General features: G+C 35.1%; 1 protein-coding gene and 1 pseudogene across 1 annotated transcript; both read right to left on the bottom strand.

The window, feature by feature from the left end:
* Positions 1-16,152: 16,152 nt before the first annotated feature.
* Positions 16,153-18,011, bottom strand: LOC140803915 (transmembrane 9 superfamily member 10-like; annotated as a pseudogene).
* A 483-nt stretch (positions 18,012-18,494) lies between these two features.
* On the bottom strand, positions 18,495-20,595 carry LOC140803914 (peptidyl-prolyl cis-trans isomerase CYP26-2, chloroplastic-like). The gene is made up of 2 exons (XM_073159756.1): positions 19,653-20,595; positions 18,495-18,722 (listed from the first exon to the last, which is right to left on the bottom strand). Exons 1-2 carry the CDS (start codon positions 20,459-20,461, stop codon positions 18,611-18,613), a joined length of 921 nt encoding a protein of 306 aa, XP_073015857.1. The 5' UTR covers positions 20,462-20,595; the 3' UTR covers positions 18,495-18,610.
* Positions 20,596-24,670: the final 4,075 nt, after the last annotated feature.

The raw sequence follows: 24,670 nt of genomic DNA, 5'->3' as shown, positions 1-24,670 counted from the left end.
AATTCAACAAAAAAAAGTTACGAAAGTTTATTTATTTGGTTATATTTTAAATTTTTATTGTGAAAAGCATATCAGTGGTTTAAAATTTATATTTAATCATTATTGTATAGTTTATTTGATTTTATTTGATATTTACTATATATTACGTAAATGTGTATTTCATTTGATATATTTATTTATTATTTTAAAATTGTATTTAACAATAAATTAATAATCATATATATAATATACAAAAGTTCGATTCTTATATAAATTAATTATCTATAATATAGAATTCTAAAATAAAAAGTAAAAAAATTATATAGAGAGTTAAATATTATTTAAATTTAAGATTATATGTTATATTTTTTGGGTAAATTGTAGATAAATCCCTAATACCCACCTAAAATTTATTCCAACTCCCTAAATCTAAAAACTTTGTTTAAACTCCCTATAAGTCTTAAAAAAGACAAAAATAGCCCTTATTCTTATTTTGATTTTAATTGATCCTCCGCGCTTTCACAAAATGGTATCAGAGCATGGTTAATTTATTTCAAACACGAAAATTTTATTATTACTAGTAACTAAATGTATGAGAAGGAGAATTCCGAAAAAATTATGAATCCGAACTTTAGTTCGAGAAGAATAATTTACAAGAACTATTCCAATATTTTGGAATATACACAAGTTTATCTAACTATTGTTAGATATCAGAAACAGGAGAACAAAAGTATGTTCCAATGGTGACCATCAAGTTATGGTACAGATCTGATGGAAACATCAGACACATGACGGTATATGTCATGTATCAAGAAATGAAAGGATTTAGGACTCCCCGAAATCATTTCAATCTCTATTCCAGAAACATTAGTTTCCGAATAGAGCTATTCAGATGTTCTATAAAGCATCTGAAACAACTCATTGAATCAGGAAATTTATCTCCTGATGAAAGACAGCAGTGTTTGCAAAACCTTGCATACACAAAAGGTAGACTCTTACAGGCCGAAAAGACCAGATCTTCAATGATCTGTTAAACATGACAGGGACTACCATCCAGTTCGAAATTGAAATTATTTCCCTGGAAATAATTCAACTAGAACAAGAATTACAGCGAAGTACATGCTTCACTGAACTCAGAACGAAAGGTATGCGTTTACAAGGTTTAAAGAACCGTAAAAACATACTTCAAAAGCTACTCAGAAGAAATTCTTCAAAGAACAATGGATCTGCATAGACAGAAGATTTACAAAGGGAAGCAACAGCACCCTCAGGTAAAAATTTATGATTCAGAATAATAAATTTCTGGAGATATTACCAGACTCCTCTAAGCTCTCTCTGGATCTTAGAGAAATACAGAAAACGGGACAAAATTATGGCAATATGCTATATTATATACCTCAAAGGATTGAAAAGGTCCTAGAGAAACAAGAAGAAATTCTTGAAATCTTAAAGGATATTCAAACAAGAATACAGAAACTAGAACAACAACCAAGTTCTAGTAGAAGAACTTCAGGAGGCTGGCTACCACCATCCTTTGGTACCGAACCTTTGTTACATCAACAAGGGAAGGCCAGAGTGGTGTCAAAACCTTTAACTGAAGAAGAAAAGATGATCAATCTAATCAAGTCGGTCTCAGAAAAGAAATTGATCTGATGACAACTTTAGAAAGGATTGGTTTGGAGGATCTACAAGAGCTTGCGGAATCTTTCGCAAATCTCAAAGTAGTAGATCTAAAGATGAATACAGCAGTAGGTGAAACACCACCTGCAATAACCTGGTCATCTTCTCAGGAACCACCAAGGGAAAGTATGGGATCTCATAATGTAAATATGAGAGAATCTCAGACTGATTTCCATACTGGTGGAGGATCACACCCAGCGGGAACAAGGGCAAGGAGAACTCGAATTCCTTTGCACCAAACACCCTATGGGAAAACTGTTTTAGATCCTATACATCCTTACGGGGTTATGCTTAACCTTGATGTATTGGACTTCAAAAACAGAGAAGATCTCATAGACGATTGGACATCTGCTATGAGGATTGCAGCAGGAACACTTGATCTCAACAAAGAAGGATTCATTAAACTTTTGGAAATGAGTCTTATGGGATCAGTGAAAATTGCTTGGGACATGACTTCATCGGACATGAAAGAGTCAGTCCTAGTTGGGGAATCTCTTAGTGAGATCGCTGGAAAAATGGCTACCCTATTTAAAGCACACTTTATAGGGGTAGACTATTTCAACACTCAAGATACAGAGAAGAAGAAAAAATATACTCAAGCTCTGTATAGTCTTGAATTACATGATATATGTTTGGTAGATGAATACATTATGTTATTCACCAAATATAGATGGAATTCAGGAGTCGAAGAAGATATAGCTATGCAGCTTTTCTTCGCAAAAATGCCAAGTCCTTGGAGAGAAATGCTCATAAGGGAATACGTACCTGGTAATCCAGATACATTGGCAAGAAGAGCCTCTTTCCTTAAAGGAAAATTGGCAGAATGGTGTCACATGGCAGCATTACAAAAGAATTACAAACGACTAAGGGTATCAACAAAAGAACTCCTTTGTGTTGTAAGGAAAATGATCTTCCAACAATTATTGGAAGTAAACCACAGAAGCATAAAAGGAAAAGTTTTAGGACTCATCCTTATGCACGAAGTGGAATAAGTTCTTGGAAACCAAGAACCATATGGTCTAGACAGAAAGCCAGATCTTATAAATCTGGACAAAGAAGTGGACCATCAAGAAGTAGGATATCATCCCAGGCATCGAGTTCATCTCGAAGCACAGGAAGAACACCTACAAAGAAAACTTTCAGAAGAGCTCATACGCGAGCCAATGAAAGTTTCAAGGATTGTAATTGCTGGACATGTGGAGCAAGAGGTCATATCTCGACCAACTGTCCAGAAAATGAAAGCAGAGGTATTAAACGCTTTGATCCTACCCCGGATATTGAAGAAGCAGTTTATTACCAAGATCTGATTCAAGTATACCGATTTGAGGACATTGCCTCAGATGAAAGTATATATGAAGAAGAAGAAGTCTTAAGTCAGGAAGACTCTGATGGAACAGAATCGGAATCTGACTGAAGACGAGGTGTTTCGACACGAAACACATGAAGATTTGTCTGGATTTTTCAGCCAGACAACAATCTCTCATAACATGGTTCAAAGAATCATGAGAGAAAATCCGAGTCTACAGAGATACCAAGGTTTCTCTGCAGGACAAGTAGAGAAGTTCTTAGGAAGTCTTGGCCTAAGAAATAGAAAGCATCATCTAATATATAAAGTTTCTAGAAGGGAAATGGCAATCCCAATGGAACTTACAGGAAATAGAATGGAGATGCAGTTAATTCCTTCCGAAGAAATCAAGGAGGAATTACAAAAACTCAAAATAGAAGTAGCAAGGACTATGTCCTGGATTCATATAGGAGCAATCCAAATTATGATAAAGGCTACTTTCAAAGAAGGGATAGATTCACCAATTGATATCGCCATATGCGATAAAAGAATGGGGAATCTACAAGATTCAGTACTGGGAACAATCTCAGGAAACATCTGTGCAGGAAAAATTGTAGGAGTAATCTATCCTAGGATAGCCTACAACCTGGCAGATCGAGATTTCAGCCGAGCCTTGACATTACATCAAAAATTCAAGGAAAAAAGGTTGATGAAAGAAGGTAATAGACCATATTCTATTACCTACCAGATTTCATATGATCTATCTAATACACATCATTCTGAATTGTTTATTAGAAACGAGTTTATTGAAATCCCTGAGATATTTGGAAAAGTTGCGCAGGCAATTTGTCCAGAAAGAATTGAGTTTCCTTTAATACAGGAAACAGATATCCAGATCCAGGACAAACCGATTCTACAGAGGAATCAAAGTCTTAAACTGGAACCAAGAAGACTATCTTTTCAAGGAGATAGAATTACAAGTTACAGATGGGATAAAAAGCCTGTCATAGAAACCCAACAGGAGCTGAAAAGTTTTTCTACAATAGGAAAGCTCAGATGCCCAGAAGGTTGGAAGGAAGTAGAAATAGTATTTGACATTACAAAACAAAGGAATCAATTTCCTTGTAATTCAATATACTATTTGGAACAACCAATGATAGGAACTTACCAAGGACTGATTAATATCGGAGAATTGGAGGTTCATCTTCAAGGAATCCCAGGAAAAGAATCAGATCGACTGATTCTTGGACTAGAGTTTCTCGAGGAACATAAACCTTGGAAACGTCTAGAGTATGGAATGGAGTTTATGGCAGAAGATAAAATGTGGAAAATCCAATGACCACAAGTCCATTCTCCATATACATTCCAGTAGGAATGTTGTATGAACAATATAAGGCAGAATACTTTGCTGCATATATTGATTCAGGTGCTGGAATATGTACAGCAAAACGAGGAGTTTTTCCAAATAATTTGGAAGAAGAGTTACCCAAGATTGCTGGAAGAGATTTTTCCAGAAGAATCTTAATCTTATGTAAAGGGATTAAGATGACTGAAATCATGATTGGCGGTGCTGGACAAACACCTTGGTACAAGGTAAAGACACCACCAATTTATTTTCATGATACAGGAGCTGACATATTGTTAGGAAATAATTTCCTACAAATGTTCAAGTCCTATACACAAGAAAATGAGACTAGAAGATTAGTGTTCACAACACCATGTGCTCACAAAATCATAGTCCAAAGACTTCGGGAGGCATTTTACAGAAAATTGCCGATCCAGTTTCGCAGCAAGCGTGGTGATTCAGGAAAACTTCTGAACCCAAAAATGAAGGATTCTAGACGGTTTGGAGAAACAATGCTCCAGTTAAGAGCAGATAAGGAACTCCAACCAGAAGATATAGAATGCCTTAAGATAACTCTACAGACAAATGAAGTAGAGTTTGAATCTAAGGTATCACTGGAAGATGTCAAGAAGAGGATCAAAGAAAATTACAATGAAGATCCCTTGGCATGGTGGGACAGAAATCAACTCAGGGCTTGCCTTAAGATCAAGGAAGGCAAAGAGTATGAATTTGTCCGTTGTAAACCCATCCCAATGAACATCATTGATCAGAGGGATATGCAGATTATAATCAAGGAACATTTGGACCTTGGATTAATCAAAGCAGGCATGTCACCATATAGCAGTCCAGGTTTTCTGGTAAGAAATCATGGTGAGATTAAACGAGGAAAACCCAGATTGGTTATTAATTATCAAGAAATTAATAAGATTCTGGAGTTTGATGGGTAGTTTATACCTAGTAGAGAACACTTGATTAGTTGCATTCACAATGCCAAGATATTCTCTAAATTTGATTGCAAGTCTGGATTCTATCAGATTCGGATGCAGGAAGAAAGCAAGAAATTCACAGCTTTCTCCACACCTCAAGGACATTATATTTGGGAAGTATTACCAATGGGATTGGCTAACTCACCCCAGATATTTCAAAGAAAGATGGATAATCTTTTCAAAGATTATTTCAAGTTTATGTTTGTTTACATCGACGATGTTTTAATAGCATCCAAAGATATAACTGAACATGTTAAACATTTGGAGATTTTCTCTAATGTTTGCAAGAAAGAAGGACTGGTTTTATCTGAAAAGAAAGCAGTCATTGCTACAAGAAAGATTGAATTCCTCGGAATTGAAATCGATGAGTCAGGAATAATTCTGCAAGAACACATAGTAGAAAAGGTGCAGAATTTTCCAGAAAATCTCAAAGACAAGAAGCAACTTCAAAGTTTTTTAGGGGTTGTTAATTTTGCTGGGATGTTTATTAAAAACCTAGCAAAACACAGGAAGGTGTTCAGTCCATTATTGAAAAAAGATGCTAGATTTATATGGACAGACGAACACACAAAAGGACTTATCCATTTAAAGAAGGTTTGCAAAAATCTTCCAAAGATGGCTATTCCTCAAGACGAGGATGATCTGGTATTATATACCGATGCCAGTGATCATTGGTGGGCTGCAGTATTAACAAAGCTCACACCAGATGGAGAACAACCATGCAGATATTGTAGTGGGTTATTCTCAGATGCAGAAGCCATAAGATGGCATATCAACGAAAAGGAATTTTATGCAGTAAAGAGGGCTTTTGAAAAATGGCCGTTATTTTTACTTGCAAAGAAATTCACTCTGAAAGTTGATAACACTCAAGTTAAAGCCTTTTTGAGGAATAGAATTGAGTCTAAACCGGAGAAGGCTAGATTATTACGATGGCAAGCTTTATGTCAAAATTATATTTTTGATATTATGATAATAAAATCTCATGAAAATATTCTTGCAGATTTTTTAACAAGAGATGGACAGCATTGACATTGATGCTATTATCAAGATGCAGAGGCATTTGAGGGAACACCTTGAAATGCTTCAAACCGAGTTCAACAAGTTAGCTGTTAACGCAGAAGTTGCGGGAAGGCTACAACAAGCAGATAAGAGAATTGTCTCTGATCGAATTACAGGATGTTTACAGGCATATATCCAGTTATGGTCTGTAACACAAAGGCCTATCCTCCAGGGCATTGAGAGACCACTGGTTTCTCAAATGGAGAGTTTTCGAGTACAGGACTCTATACCTGTAGCGGGGGATTCAAATACCCCTTGCACAAATGTTAAGTCGGGATCATCACGAGATGAGTCGGCTGAAACAAAAATTGAGACTCCTGATCCTTATCTTGAGTCCTCAAGTCAACCCTTCACCTCGGGGATTGAAGAGGGAGAGATCAACCTTAGGCCTCGTATTGACAAAGGCAAAGCTAAGGTTGGTACTAATGAAGGTGTAATTTCTCCATTTCAGGTTTATCAGCAGAATTGGGAGAAATTAAAAACACGTATTGGCATTAACCCAGCTACAAATAGGGTTGATGTTTCAGGAAAATATCCAAGGGTATGGATGAAACCTAATTCATATCCCAAGGAGGTTAAAGCTTGGTATGAATTTGGGGCTCTTGCCTCAGTTTATACTACATCACCCAGCTTTCCGGAAATCTCAGGTTTACCAAAGTGGATCCAGGAAGCTGTTCACGAGACTTGGGCAAACAATGATTATTTGTCCAGAGGAGATGTTTTGGAGCTATACTTCTTTAGTGCAGCACCAGAACCAGCAGGGAAAGGTTCTCACGAAGCCTTTCATTTCATCAAGCTAAGGAGGCCGGATACAAATATCCAAAAATTCATCAAGGATCCTCCAACAGAAGAAACACCCCTGGTTGCTTCAATCACTGAAGATGACATTTCTACCAGAAGAGCTTGGGGTTTATGGGTCTGTCTTACTGAGATGGACAAAGTCAAGTTTCCGTTCAAATTCTACAATCATTCAGTGAACGGATCATTCATGTTGAATACCATGACAGGAAAAACAACAAGTTTCGCAGAAGATTTATTCGAAAAGAAAAGAAATCTCTTGTGGAACAGCAAGCTACCGGCAAGCAAAGAGACTCGCCGAAAGTTCTGTAATATGGCACACATAGGAAGATGGTCGGAGAACATCTGCCCTGAATGCCAAATTCAGAAAGAACCAGAGTTCGGTAAAGGTTTCAAACCGAGATCTGATCGGAAACATTTTACCGAAGCAAGGACAAGTGGAGAAGGACCACATTCACATTTTCCTCGAGGATACAAAAAATCAAAGATTCCTCGACAAAGTTAAAAGGGACATGTGACCCTCCATTACAAAAGCAGGACCACTACCATGTGAGTGGTAGAAACAAGACAACCACTAATTAGTGGTAAAGGACAAATGGACCACCAATAACAAATGGTGGATGACTCGCAAGCATTGGATACCAATCTAAAAAGAATCCAATAAATAAAAAATTAACTGGTCCCGAAAAATTCATCCATAAATAAGGACAGAATGAGAACCAGTTAACACACCAGAATCAAAACTTAAAAATGTATCGAGTATATTTGAAAGTTTTGAAAAGAAGGATAACATACAAGAGGAAAGAGGCAGAAGCTCTTAAATGGTTAGTAAATCATTTCAAAGAGTATAAAAAAGATGAAATTACTGCCGATATCCTAGAAACTCATCGTCAATGGTATCTGAAAGAGATAAAAGAGGATGAGAAGTTGATGTCAAGATTGATAATCTAGACAGGGACCCCTCAACCACCAAATGGTCCCCAATGCAAGCTGTAAAGGCTTATGAAGATTTGAAATCCGAAGTTCAAATCCGAAGGAGCCTTCTATAAATAAAGCCGGAAGAAGGAAGTGAAGATCATCAAATATTTTCTCCATTTCTTTCATACAAGGTTGTAATATTTTCTTTTCAAGTTTTATGAGTGTGAAGAGTTCAGCTACGATAAGTAGCTAAACAAGTTTCTCCTCCTCTACAGGAGGTTACTATGTAATAAATAAATGTTTGTGTTTGAATAAAAGAGATCTTTGCTCTCAGCCCCTCTCATGTATTATTTTCAAAATTTGATCTTTTGCTGTACGCTCTAAGGTAGGAAACGAATTAGAGCTGTGCTAAGTACTGCTGAAGGAATCTGCTTAGTAACCATCGGTTGCGATCGCGTGGTTGGACTGTGAGGAGCAGTTCGTAAAATACGGTGGATATAACCCGGTGGTATTTCGGTCAAAGAGGTAAAAGATTTAATTTATTTTACGGAAGCATGTTGGGCCATTATTTTATAAAGAAAAATCAATTACAAAATAAAAGGATAAGGGTATTATTGGAAGTTTTAAAAAATTGGGGAGCTAAAACAAAGAATTTGAGGGATAGGGAGTAAGGATAAAGTTTAGAGGGGATATGGGGAGTTATTGAAAATTTTCCCATATTTTTTTATCAATATTATTATTTTATTAGTTTTGATATCGTTTTGATGAGATACGAAAGTTATTTTTTATTTTATATATATATATATATATATATATATATAAATATATGTGTGTGTGATCATTATAATTTATAATTATAATGATAATTAATAAATATGGGTGAGTCTCATGTGAGACCGTCTCACGGATCTTAATCTGTGAGACGGGTCAACTCTACCATATTCACAATAAAAAATAATACTCTTAGCATAAAAAGTAATACTTTTTCTTGGATGATCCAAATTAGAGATCCTTCTCACAAATACGACTCGTGAGACCGTCTCACACAAGTTTTTGTCAATAAATATTTGTTAAAGTATTAAAGCTTTTACATATGATATTTTAATATCTTTTAAATCAAACTAACTAATTCAACAAATATAAAAAAAACATTTTTATGAAAGTTTATTTATTTGGTTATATGGTGAAAATCATACTGGTAGTTTAAAAATTATATTTAATAATTATTGTATGAGTTTATTTGAGTATATTCGATATTTACCATATAATCTTATTTAAATGTGTATTTTCATTACATATGTTGATTTATTTATAATTTTACAATTGTATTTATCAAGAACTTAATAGTCATCGATATAGTCATAAAAGATTGATTCTGATATAAATTAAATATCTATTATATTGAATTCTAAAAACAAAAGATAAAAAGTGTTGTATGATGTTAAATATTATTGAAATTAAATATTATGAGTTATATTTTAATATCAATATTATTATTTAATTAGTTTTGATGTTATTTTGATGACTTAGTCGCAAACATTTTAAATTGATAATTATTTATCCTTTTATTTATATATATATATATAATATAAAACGAAGTAAACTAAAACAAATTTAATATATATATATATATATATATATATTAACGGCTTGAATTTTAATTTGAGAAAAATTTTGAAAATAAGTTATATAAGTTCTTAATTAATTTATTCATCTAATATTATATGAGATTAAATCAAATAAATAACAAAATGATTTAAATTTTTTTTAAAAAAATCAAAATTTAAATTTTTATTATATAATTGATATTTATGTGCCTTGAGAGTGGTTCATGTGAGTAACTTAAAAAGATTCAACTAATTCATACATTGGGGAAAAAATAAACTAAGGTGCATGGATCCTTGATGATTCAAACTCTACTTCCAAATACTTTTTGTAACGCCCTAGATTCGACGACTGTCCTCACTGTATAAAAACGGGTCTTTCAAGCGTGCTTATGTCCTCACTCACACGCACCCTGGGAAACTTCCCAGGAGGTCACCCATCCCAAAATTACCCAAAGTAAGCACGCTTAACTTTAGAGTTCTTATGTGATGAGCTACCGAAAAGAAGATGCACCTTCGTGATATGAGTAGTACCAATCAAATCTTGTAAGCCCTCTTCAACTGTACAGTCCATTACATTGAACAATCTCGGAATCCCTCTCATTCCCGTGTGGGTCGGTTCATTCATGTTCCCTCCACCTAGAAGCCTGCCAGGAGCCGCTCATTGTCCGTGCAACTGATGGCACCGGTGATCACCCCCCGCCCTCTTCGGCCCCGGGCCTCACATACCCACCAGCTTCGGGACGAACCACACCGTTCTAAGAGAGTTCGGCTCTGATACCACTTGTAACGCCCTAGATTCGACGACTGTCCTCACTTTATCAAGACGGGTCTTTCCAGCGTGCTTATGTCCTCACTCACACGCACCCTGGGAAACTTCCCAGGAGGTCACCAATCCCAAAATTGCCCCAAGTCAAGCAAGCTTAACTTTAGAGTTCTTATGTGATGAGCTACCGAAAAGAAGATGCACCTTCGTGATATGAGTAGTATCAATCAAATTTTGTAAGCCATCTTCAACTGTACAGTCCATTACATTGAACAGTCTCGGAATCCCTCTCATTCCCGTGTGGGTCGGTTCATTCATGTTCCCTCCACCTAGAAGCCTTCCAGGAGCCGCTCATTGTCCGTGCAACTGATGGCCCCGACCTCACATGCCCTCACACTTCTACTTTCAGCGACCTTTCTTTGTATTTGGATGAAACTCGTACTCGCTACCTTTCTACGCATTGCGGAAACTAACGTAATAGTATGTCAACTACGCTTCAAGTAAGCTCACCCGAAAAAGTGTTAAGGGAATCGAACTCCTAACATTGGTAGAAAGCTTACCTATTTTACCAACTCGAACCTCCACATGAATTTTTCACGCAATCTTGATAGATGAGTACATAGTTTTAGTGAACCAGAAACAAGCCAAGAAACTAATGGTGCCGGTGAGAACAAAAAACGAAAAAGAAGCAATGAGCGCATACACAAAATAGAGGAAGAGGTAGAGTGCAGATGAACCAGGTCAAGAATGATATCCACCACCACAAGTGGTCTTCTCTGCAGAGCTGGTGATAGTTGTGGAATATATTGGTTGCGGCACTGGAGACGATAAGGACGAGGAATGCTAAGAAGAGGTATCCTAAGTTGCAATAGAACTGATGTGATGATGAAGAATAGTTAAGACTGGGTTCATGAACCATTCTTTGATATGATTCTTCAATCACGAAAATCAAACGCGCTCAAAAACAGAGTTACGCCCTCGATTCGATGAAACAGAAAACGTTGTGTTGTCTCGATCTTTTGAAACAAGCAACGATTTTATGATATTCACATCTAAGCTATGAACTTAGCAACAAATATTCACGATTGAAACAATTGAAAATCAGACGAACTTTCAAAGAACTTGTCTTTGACAATCCGTATGAGATCAATCGAAAACCGCCACAAAGAATAAATCATTGATAAGTTTGATTTTTAAAACAAAGTAAAAGCTTTGAAAAGTTTTGAGAGAAAACTCAACATATTTTTGTATAAACTCAAGATAATTGTTTGATAATCATGAAAATTCGTTTATATGTGGTTTACATATAAAAAAGATACTCAAAATAAGTTATCAAATAATCTAGAATTCTAAATTAGGTCAAAGTCTAAAATTCATGTAAGGTGGCGCGCTCTGGTGGTAAAATTTGACCGCTCGGGTGCGGAGGGTTCTGGAATTCATCATCCTGTACAATAAGTGGGGCGCTCTGGCGGTAGGATTCGACCGCTTGGGCACGAATTTTGACCGCTCAGGCGCGGATACTTCTGGTCTCCCTCATCATTTAACACTTGAGCAATGATCATATGGCTCTCATACTCACTTCCATGTATCACGAACCCTTCGAGAAAAGGATTTTTCCTCGAATCTTGTTCACACTAGCCATTAGCACCCTACGCTCGACCAGATTCATATCATACTCCCCTTCTTAAAAAATACACAAAAACGAAGCACGTTAATAATAAAAAGAATTAAATTATTAGCCTGCTTATCTTTAAACTCAGGTTTGTAGACATTTTGAACCTTAACGTCATGGATGCCTTCACTATCAATTTATCAACTTCAACATATACCAAATAATGAATGACACCAAATGATAAAATATTATTAATCATTACAAATATCATATTCATCCCCTTCTTAGACTTAGTTAACACAAAAATAAAATCCATACATGTGTACAATCATAGTTCACTAGGTATAAGAATTATCCCATGCACTATATATAACTTTAGCCTAGAAGCTATTTTCCCATATGCAATGCATGTTTCACAACCCTACTCAACATATCGCTTCATATGCAACTAACACGTATATTCATGCAATATGTCAATTATCAAGCCACGACAATACTATTCACTATCACGTAGCTCACGCAATGAATATAGAATGCAAAATTTATTATTTTTAGACATATATTCATCATGAATGAAGAAATTATCATATTCAATTATGCACTTTTCAAAACCATTACCAACGAAATATAAATATAAATCATGTAAATATAACACACTAAATATGCTATCCATGCAATCATTTATCACATCACAAGAATTTAAGTCTAATGCATATAAATTTTTGTAGCCACCAATTTCCACCAATTTAGCTAGTCGCTAGACATCAAATGCAACAATCTTTAAACTAAATTCATTAAACTTCTCATAACTCTCACACCCATAAAACTAGAGACAAAAGTAAAGATACGATCATCTTTCTTAAAATTATCCTTTTCAACATTTCCTCTAAAATCTTAAAAACAACACAACAATGAATTAAGGTAATGAAGCAAATCATATCTCTTAGATGTTGCACTGACAACTAACCTTACTTCTTCTCAATTGCTCTCAAATTCATATAGATCATCAAATTGCATTTTCACATCATCAACACTTGCTCGCCTCCTCATCATGAATTCATCAAAATCATGCAAAGGAGAAATAACAATGCTCGGGATTGAACCAGCTATATCATCACAATGAAAATAAACCACTTCGTACAAAGGTATATGAAAGAGCTTATGCAAGAGTAAACAACTCTCGACTTCACTCTTTTGAGACATCAAATTATTTTTCTTTTTCTTTTCTTTGGCCTCTTTTTCTCTTTCTTTTTCTTTCCTCTCATCATTTTCTTATATTTTTCTTTCTATGGTCATCTCACTATTTTGTTCACTCTTTCTTTCAACCATATATTTTTCTTTTTCTAAGGTCATATCACTATTTTGAATGCTTTTTTTCGGCCTCATCTCTTTTTTTTTTCTTAAATTGGTCCTCCAATATTTGTTCTGGGGACAAGAGAATTAATACAATCGGTTGTGTGTTTAGAACAAATGAGTACATATTCTTGAAACCATCATGTGTCACTTTCATATCATATTGTCAAGGTCTCCCAATAAGATATGACAAGCATGCATTAGCACCCCATCACACAATACCTAATCAACATACTTATCAATCGACAAGGCCACTAAAACTTGCTTGTTCACTTTCACTCCTACATAGTCATTCAACCGTTGCAGCCTATATGGTTGATGATGTTTTAATGTTGGCATATTCAACTTCTCCACCATCTCACAAGTAGCTACATTAGTACAACTCCCTCCATCTATAATCAAATTGCAAACTTTTTCGTTTACAAAGTACCTAGTATGGAACAAGTTCCCCCTCTGATTGGTCTCCTCCTCCTCGACTTGTCCATTCATGACACGCCTAGTCACTAACACTTCTCATACAACTGTTTAATACCCTTCATCAGAATCCTCCAACTCAGGAATCTTATCATTATCATCATCGTCATCTCTATGACTCTGATATTCGCACTCTCCATAAGTATTCATTATCATTACCCTCTTGTTAGAACATTGGCTAGCGATATGGCCAACTCCTTGACATCTAAAACATTTGATATCTCTAGAATGATTAATAGTAGTTTCAGATTTATCTTGCACTCCTTGTTTACACACCATTTTCTTAATTTCTGCTTTGAGCTTGGCCTCCTCCTTGCCTTCTTCACGTGTAGCAACGTTGGAATGCCAAGACGTTGATGCACTCTCCACTTGAATGGTGCGGCAAACTCCTCTCTTCTTGATTTGTTGCTCCATATTTATGGTCATTTGCACAATCTCATCTAGATCCAAGTAGTGTCTAATCTCCACTTGGTCTTGAATCTCCCTGTTCAAATCACAAAGAAAACGTGCCATTGTCGCCTCACTATCCTCCTCTATATTCGTCATAATCATGACTACTTCCAACTCCTTATAGTAGTCCTTGACACTCCCCGTACCCTATTTCAAGTTCTGCAACTTCTTAAACATCTCCCTATAGTAATGGTTGGGTACAAATCTCTTCCTCATTATCCTTTTCATCTCATTTCAAATTTCAACAGGTAATCATTATATCTCATCCTAGTAATCACAAGTTGATATTACCAAATGAGAGTGTAGTCTAGAAATTCAACCACCATCAACTTAACCTTCTTTTGCTCGGAGAAGTGATGACATTGAAACACAAACTCTACCCTCTTTTCCCACTCTAAGTATTCCTTTCGGGTCAGATTTCTCATTAAACGATGGAATTTTCGTCTTAATACTACTCTTATTACTATCCTCCTTATTCCCATCACTATATCTACCCCGTACCTCTTTTTCCTCTACCAAACCCTATATCTTGTTTGTTCCTACCAAAATTCTCATTTTGGCTCTCCTCGTCTCCACCCAAATCATTTCCTCCTCGCCTTCTCCTCTACCCAAATTTTTAGGCTTAGACTTATTTTCACTAGTACTAACCTCAAGCTTATCCAACCGCTCATGTAATGGCTCCAACTCGGTCATCATCATCCTACTGAGAACAAAGCCTCCATTTGAGCCTTAGACAACCCTTGGTTCGAACTATCTCCTACCTCCCTCTCCATTTTTTTTTCGGACGTTGCAATTGCAAGAAAACGGTAGTAGAATAACAAGATATTCATTACCTGAATCCATCCTCACGGTCACTCCAAAGAAAATGCACTTGTCTTTCCTTTTTGTGTGTGTGTGTGTATATATTTGACGGTGAGAGACAATTGAATATGAATCACAAAAAGGAATAAAAAAAAATATCAAAACCAAAGTATAGCAAATTTTCAGATTTTTTTTTCTTTTTGGATTTGCACAAGAAGGATCATGCACTCGAAAATCCAAAGAACAACCACAAAATTTCGAGAATCACAAATTCATGAAAGACGAAAACGATTAAACAAAGCAGATCTGGAAACAAGCGAATGATTAACATAGATCTGAAAAATTTAAGAACAATATACTTACATGAATTCAATGAGCCAAAGCTCTGATACCAAATGATACTATTCTTCAATCACGAAAAGCAAATGCGCTCAGAAACAGAGCCACGCCCTCGATACGATGAAACAAAGAACGTTGTGTTGTCTCGTTCTTTTGAAACAAGCAAATATTTTATGATATTCACCTCTAAGCTATAAACTTAGCAACAAATATTCACGACTGAAACAATTGAGAATTAGACGAACCTTCAAAAACTTGTTTTTGGCAATATGTATGAAATCAATCGACAAACGCCACAAAGAATAAATCCTTGATAAGTTTGATTTTTAAGAACAAAGTAAAAGCCTTGAAAAGTTTTGAGAGAAAATTCAAAATATTTTTGTATAAACTTAAGATAATTGTTTGATAATCATGAAAATTCATCTATATGTTGTTTACATATAAAAAAGACACTCAAAATAAGTTACCAAATAATATAGGATTCTAAATTTGGTCAAAGTCTAAAATTCATGAAAGGCAACGCGCTCGACCGGTAATATTTGACCACTCGGGCACATAGGGTTCTAGAATTCATCACTTGTACAGTAAGTGTGGCGCTCGGATGGTAGGATTTGACCGCTCTGGCATGGAGGGTTTTAGAATTCGTCGTCTTGGCAGTAAGTGTGGTGCTCAGGCGCGACTTTTTACCGCTCAGGCACGGATGCTTCCGGTCTCCCTCATCATTTAACACTTGAACAATGATAATATGACTCTCATACTCACTTACATGCATCACGAACCATTCGAGAAAAGGATTTGCCCTAAAATCTTATTCATCATTAGCTATTAGCATGCAACTCTCGATCAGATTCATATCATTCTTGCTCGGATATTTTCCTCAGAGTGATGGCGGGTTTCTTGAAACCTACATAGCTACCTACAAAAACAAGTGGAACGAAGACACCAAACCACTTAAGGACTAATGCAAACATGGCCCCAAATGAGATGCTCCGAATGATTACTCTCCCCCACTTAGAGCATTCAAGATGAAGAAAATGACAAACACTGTTCCAGGGAACATGAACGATTTTTAAGAATATATCTTTTCCATTCCGTTCTATTGAACACTTGGTAGAGACTAGCTGAGGTGTAGCATGCAAACAGGCCCATGAATGCCCAAAGAGAAAGCAAAGCTGTCATCAACTCCCCTCGGTTCCAAGGAGGAAGGAATCCAAGTGCAGTGAAGACAATTGTGACTAGAATCGTCCCAAAACACTGAACACCGGTGCCAGTATAAACACGGCAAATCTGAGTTTGTAAGAGGCCTGAAAAAATCCCCACGAACTAATTTCCTTCTAGTTTTTTCATCTTCTTCTTGAGCTTCCAATTCGTCGTACTCAGAGAAGTCATAAGGCATAATATCTGGCACCATTATCGAAGGAAGAATAACAGCAAACCACGAAATTAAGACTGATAACCAATGATTCTCGCTATCAAGCATATACAGATAGGTATCCAATCTACAAGCCCATTTGATCTCACTCTCCTGAAACTTCACGTCATAGGTGAAAATAGTTTCCTTCTCATCTTGAACTTCTAGACAGGAATCCAATCTACAAGCCCATTTGATCTCACTCTCCTGAAACTTCACGTCATAGGTGAAAATAGTTTCCTTCTCATCTTGAACTTCTAGACAGGAATCATTGCCAGTTACAGTGCAGTTCGTCAAACTAATTTTACCATCCTTATACTCATATTCATACTTAACACTGAATGGTTTGACTTCAAATCCTACAATTTAGCAGCATCATTTTCTTCATCCTTGTGATACTTTATCATGAATGTCAAATGGTTGTTGATAAAATACTTGTGCTCCGGCTTTCCACCATACTGCACTTTCACTCCAATCGGGAAACCATGTTGATGCACCGAGTAATCCGTATAAGATCTGTTGTATGGCATATTTAGAGGGAGATTGTACAATATAATGTTCACCCAGTATTGTCATCAATCCTCTCTTTCAATTCCTTTGCATCTTTGGCATTAAGGATAGTGCGACAAACAACATTGCACATTTGTGGTTCTCCAATCTTGAACTTGTAGGGAGAGATGGGAACGAGAGCACTACTAAGAAATTCCCCTAGATTCACCCTATGGTCTACAATTTTCTTTGGTATGTAGTGAGGGAGAGAATAATAGGAATATGGAAGTTGAGTTTTCACTGAGGCCAATCTCTGCACTTCCACCGTCAGAGGATCCCCCTGGACAAAATCTTTAGGACCGGCGCTGAGAAGATAAAAGCCGTGAAGGACGAGCATCAGGTAGCCACCTGCCAAGCGACAGAGGTACATCTGAATCGTGCCAGGCAGTCTCTCGAAGAAATTCATTTTTCATTCAGTTAAATGTCAAAAATCTGATAAAAGATTGAATTTCTCTCTGTGTGTACATCATAGAAGGATTGGGGAAGAGGAAGAAAAGGAAACTAGAAGATAAGCAAGAATCCTAACAGAGAGAGAAACTGGAAGATACGTATCTTTGTTCAACACATTCTAATCTGACACTTTCCTTGAGTTATTTGCGGATTTTTCCGGCCAATTCTATCCTACACCAGGTGAAGTACTCCCCTTTACTTTCTTTTTTTTACGCGTGTCTTTTTTTTTATTATTATTATTACATTTCACACTATTTTAACCAAAATCAACCAAATTAATCATTAAACTAATTCCGTTTAATGTATATAACATGTGTTATATCATTATATTATTATTATTACTCTCAAAATTTAAAACTTAATATTTTATATTTAAAAATTACGTGAAATTTTTTTTTATAGTAAAACTTTGAGGTTTGAGATTTTCATTTCTATTATTCTTATTTTTGTGGTAGAATAATATGAAATGTAAAAAATCAATATTTTAAAATTTAATTATTATAAAAAATTCTATGTTCTACCCATTTATAAACGCTAATAAAATTATTGTAGCTATTTTTAAATGCTATACATGTATTAATGTATATATTATTTAGTGACAGGGAGTAAATCTCCCGGAGTAGGATAGAATTGTCCGATTTTTCCTATGCAAAATATATTAAAAACAAGCTAAAGATTAAACAACAAAGTGTGGAAAAAATTTGATTAAAAAAGTCCAAAATTGTAAATACATTAGGGAAAAAAGATAAGATTAGGTAGTGTCCATGATGAGTCCACAATTTGTGATCACCACTTTGGAGTGAGGTGTGTTGAAGCCTCTTTCTGCTACCACAGCTCTTTCGTCTCCTGTCAGCTTGGCCACCCTTTCCACATTAAGCAAAGATTAGATAAGAACAGATAAATATTTCAAGTATACTCAAATTTAAAACAAGATAACACACATTCTTGAATTTTTGCTCAGCATGGATTTTCTGTTTAAAATTTTGAACTTTCAGCTATCAGCAGTGCACATCTATGGCACATCAAAGAAACGACTACCTGAAAATATATCGTCATTGGACCCGTATCCATAACATGATGACATATATTTGCATTATAGATTGGATTAAGTTACATAAATCAAATACTAATAGGTGAACAAAAATTGGGATATTTTGTTTTTTAACTTCGGTCAACTATTTAATTAAAAAAATGACGGATCGAGGTTATTTTACAAATTTTCCCATAAAAATTATAGAGTAGGTCTCTTGTGAGACGGTCTCACGAATCTTTATTATTGAAAGGGGTCAACCCTACCGATATTTACAATAAAAATTAATACTCTTAGCATTAAAAGTGATATTTTTTCATTGATTACTCAAATAAGATATCTGTCTTACAAAATACGACACGCGAGACCGTCTCATACAAGCTTTTACCAAAATTGTAACAGCCGTCACAATCATCAGTTTGTCAAGGAGCCTGCTATGTCGCGCGATCTTAATCAGCTCGACCAAAGATCATAAGATTGAAAGGATATATCATTTAGAAAGCTAGTTTTTTGGATTTGAGTTTACTCTAGTGTATGACCTAAAGGCTAGCTCGTACAAAATTCAGAGGCATGAATTCTAGCCAAGCTCGTGTAACTACTCAATTTATTGTCAACATAGTTGGAACTTGAGTTCAAATCTTAACATATTGCATATATATATACATACTTACATTACATATATGTGTGTGTGTGTCTACCATATGATTGTCTTTAAAGAAAAATGCCAAAAATGCATGGAGAATTTGGAGGCTAGAAAGAGTACCTAAAGTAAGGAGAAGATGTATTGTCTTTAACAGTATCAACTCTGCCAATCCTCTCAACAACATCCATTCCTTCAATCACTCTCCCCACCACCAAAGCAGAGGCATCCAATTCCGGCGAGTCCTTCGTCGCAATCACGAACTCCGTCCCGTTCGGATCCGTTCCGACTTCGTCTTGACCGATTTTCAGCTTCCCTTCTGTCGCAACCAGCGACAGCTTCGGAGGCGGTTTCAATGGATCCCTCACAATAATGCTCACACTTTTGGCCACGTTCTTGGTCCCTACACAAGAACCATTCTGTTTCTCCAATTCCTCCACTAAACCGTCGAGTACCGGCAATTTACTTCCGGTTTTCCTGGCTATCTCCGCATCCCCACCGTAATATCGAAGCCCACCATGTTGCACGTAGTTAGGCGTGATTTTTACGAACTCTTTACTGCGGTAACTCACGCCCCCTGCCCCGGAGACAAGATCACTAAACCTGGAGGACCCAGATGGGACAACGTCGCTGTACAGCCCAATCACGATTCTGCCAACAGGCTCTCCATTTATGGACACATCAAGAAATGCTTGCTTTCCCGTTTCTGGGTTTTTGTCCACGCATGGAACAATGGCCTTATCCGGTGTAATCACCAATGTTTCTGCTCGCAGTGGTTGCGGGTTGAGAGGGCCCATCATGATTAGCAGCAAGGATGAAAAGGTTAAGTCCCGGCGGAGGATTTGATTGGGGGGAGTTTGCGTCACAGGAAATTGAAGTGGCTTCAGGGGAAGCTGGTGGATTTGACACAGAAACCGTGATGAAGAATGCATTTGCGGATCTGATCGATTTCTTGGCGATTAGCAGAAGAGAAAAGGTGGAAACTTGTTGCCGTGTTTTGGATTGGATGAGGAAGAAAGCAGCTGCAGTTTGTATTCGTTTCGTGGCATAAAATTTTCTCTGGAACCTTGTAGTGCAGACAGCAAAACGTTCCATATTTATTTATTAAAAGATTGGCAAAAATTTGTATGAGATGGTCTCACGGGTCGTATTTTGTGAGACGGATCTTTATTTGGATAATCCATGAAAAAGTATTACTTTTTATGCTAAGAATGTTACTTTTTATTATAAATATGGATAGTGTTGATCTGTCTCACAGATTGATATCCGTGAGACGGTCTCACATGATACCTTCTCAGATATTATAAATTACTTGAAAAAACATTTGTCTGTGCTGATTTTTGGTTATTGGCACATATATTATTTATTTATTAAACATATTTTGATATTTTACAAAATTATATTTAATATTAGATTGAGTGATATGTTTTTATAAGTATGAAAATAAAAATAAATAACTATTCATAAATAAATATATATTATAAAGCAAAAAATTTAAAAATATTGCTGGGTCCAATAATTGTTCTTGTTTGGTAGAGTGATCGAACCATGGTGTTTGAACTGCTGTGCGGTTTAAAAGATTTGAGTTGCACCATTACCATCAACTATATCTTGTGGTAAAGCGGTAAACACTCGATCTTACAATTATACGATAAAAACTAAGGAAAATTATTGAAAAAAGATCCATGACTTTTTGAAAGGGTGGTCAAGAATAAAATTGTATGCATTAAATAAAGCTGAGTTGTGTGAAATATAATTTTGAATTTTTTTTAAAAAAAAGATTAAATCAAAATATAGTTAATATTAAAGGCTCTTGTTTTATTAATAGTATAGATATATGTAGGGGTGATCATTCGGTTAATTCGGTTACCGACCAAACCGAATTATCCATAACCGAACCGAACCGAACCGAACCGAAATATTTAGCCATAACCGAACCGACCGAATTAATTTTCATAACCGATGAAAACCGAACCGATTAGTTTTAAAAAAATTGTGATTTAACTTTAATTATATATGTAATTTTTTTAACACTACTCTTTACACAAATGCATAAAAACATAAAAGCACTTACATCACAAATGTATAAGTTTTATTTGAACACAATTAATACATATTATATCGATTTTAAAATAAAAAATTAAAATATTTATAAAAATTGATAAAAAAAAATTTATTAAATAATAATATTTATTATATCGGTTAATTCGGTTAACCGATTTCAAAATTTTAAAAACCGTAACCGAACCGAATTAACCGATATAATCGAATTTTTTTTAATTTGAAAACTGAATTTCCGAAATAACCGAATTTTCGAATTGGCTCGTTCGGTCGGTTAATTCGGTTTAACCGAAATCTTGCTCACCCTAGATATATGGCATATGATCAAACAAAATAAAATCATTTTTTCACATCTATATTTGGTTCACAAGATTTTTGAGTCCTGAATGGAAACTTTGTTGGAGAAAATATAAGTAGGCTTGGGAATAAACGAGTTAGATGAGATGAACAAAAATGAGTATGATAATCGACTTTTTAGTCTTTTTTTCTTTAAAACGATATTGTTACGTCCCGGTACTTACAATTATTGGCGAAATATTTTCAACATATAACGACTTCGATTTTAAAATAGTAACACTACAAATTTTAAAGTCACAAGAACTTTGAATTATTTAGAACGCTATTAATTCGAAATTTAAAAATCTAAATTCAATAAATTTTTATTGCAAACTTAAATTTAAGCGCAATTGTTTATCAACTTTCAAATTTAATTCTAAAGTTCGGATTTTAAATGCACATCTTAAAAATTCAAATTCGAGAGTTGATATCTTGCAATTTCATATTTTAAGAGAGAAAACTTAAAAATATTTGCATGCAAAATTAAAGTAAAGAGAAAAAGAGGGAAGAGAGAAAATCTGTGTGCAAAATACAATGGCAAAGCTAGCTCAGGCGAGGGTGTTTTTTAAATCAATTTATGGTATTTTTCTAAAAGGTTTATCAAACTACTGTGATTTTAACAAAATAAATAAATAAATAAATGCTCCCATCAATAGGGATGACAATTTCCTCCGAACCCGATGGAGGATCCGATACCTGACCCGAATAGAAGAGGGTATGGAGGGATTTTTAGACCCGATTAAATAATTGGGTAATCGGGTATGAGGATTTTCGGGTTTGGGTATGGAGACGGGTTTGATATAATCTGACCCACACCCGACCCGAATACCCGTTTAAATTAAATATATATATATATATATATATATGTGTATGTATATATATAGTAATTATATTTATTTATATTAAATATTCATTTTCTCAAACTCAAGTAAATCGATATTTTTTTTTTCTCTTCCCTTTCGCTTTCACTTTTACGTTTCAAGGTTTTACCGCTCTTTTATTTTTCATTCAATTTTTCATCTTCTCCATTGGTAAGTTTATTTCATGTTTGATTTCAAAAATTGAAAAATATTTTATTTTTGTTGAATTGCGTACTTTTATTCAACTAATATAAACTATTTTTAATATTTTGTTATTTTTTCTATAAAATTTATTTTGTAAATTTTTATCATTAATAATTTTTCATATTGTTCATTAAATAATTTTTAAATATTCATAACTTCATTGAAACAATTTAAATTTGAAAAAATTCAATTGTATATGATAATAGGGTATTTGGGTAGGGTATGAGTTTCCGATAATCCGATGGGTATGAGGATGAGGATGAAATTCAATACCCGATGGGTATGGGGATGAATTTAATAAATGGGTATGGGGATGGATGTACGAAATCCAACACATACCCTACCCATTGCCATCCCTACCCATCAATGTGGGGCGGGGAAAAAATAATTAAATTTAGAAGTTCGCCCGTCCTAAAGGCTGGGCATAAAAAAATTTGCCCCGTCTTTGGTAGAGGCGGGCCGCGAAATTAATAAAAATACATATATTATATATATCCTTCAAAAAATCATATTTTATTATTTATATATATCATAATTTATATATACATACAAATATGATGTAAAAAAAAATTTATATCTCGAGTCCCGTCTGGTGAGTCATGATTCTTTGTTTGTCGGTTCGAGTTGAGCATCACTTCAATGTAGTTCTTCACATACGAACAAAAGTTAGAGGAGGCCGAAGATGTTCCTGGCGTAGCCATCCCCCGACTCCAATTCACCCCCTAAATGCACGTCTCATAAACATAATGATAGTGTCTGAACCATAGGGGTTATTGCAGCCCCCACGCCCGATGAAGGAGAAATCTAAGCGACAAACACTCTTCAGAGGCGTCGAATGATTGTTTGGCGTAGACATTCCAACACTCCGATGCTCAGTTCAACGAAAAGCGTAATGATAATCCTATAAAATGAGAGAGCTCAATGAGAAAAGACATGAAAATGTATATTAGACATAGGGGAGACATCTATTTATAGATGTTTAGGAGTGATTGACGGGTTTGAACCATTGTATCTTTGGCTTATTTTATTAATTAATATATTGGACCTTCATTCCATCAATTATAATGTATATAAATAATATATAATATAATAATGTGTTATATATATTTCATAAGTTCTATATACATATAAATATGATGTAACCAAAAATTTATATTCGAGTTCAATCTAGTAAGTCAAATGAGTCTTTGTTGGTCAACTTGAATCGAACATAACTTCGGTGGGTCTCTTAACTCCTGAACGTTATTTACACACAATTTAGTTAGAGTTAATTAATCACAGCGGAAACAATTTAAAATTTTCATTTAACATTACCCCAAAATGTGACAAATGTGATTATAATACTAAAAATAGTATATAATAAATTCTCGTCACACATCACATTATAAAACATGTTCACACAATTAAATAAATATACACAAGCATCTCAAATTTCCAGGAAATGTTACCATATATTTATAAATATACTGAGATATCCACTACCAAACAATCTCAAGTCTGACTTCCTCCAAAAGTACCATCTCCAATCTTTTGTATCTGTCGGTGTCCATACACAAAAACAATAACACTCCCTTTGGGGTGAGCAAAAATCCCTTGTGAAATAACTATAATAAATGCAATATGTATCCATAAAATAATATATGTCATACAATACATGCATGTCATGGATGTATCAGAATA

The sequence above is a fragment of the Primulina eburnea genome, chromosome 10 (assembly GCF_022965805.1).
Source record: "Primulina eburnea isolate SZY01 chromosome 10, ASM2296580v1, whole genome shotgun sequence".
NCBI lineage: Eukaryota > Viridiplantae > Streptophyta > Magnoliopsida > Lamiales > Gesneriaceae > Primulina > Primulina eburnea.
This window is presented reverse-complemented; position numbering and strand designations above follow the sequence as displayed.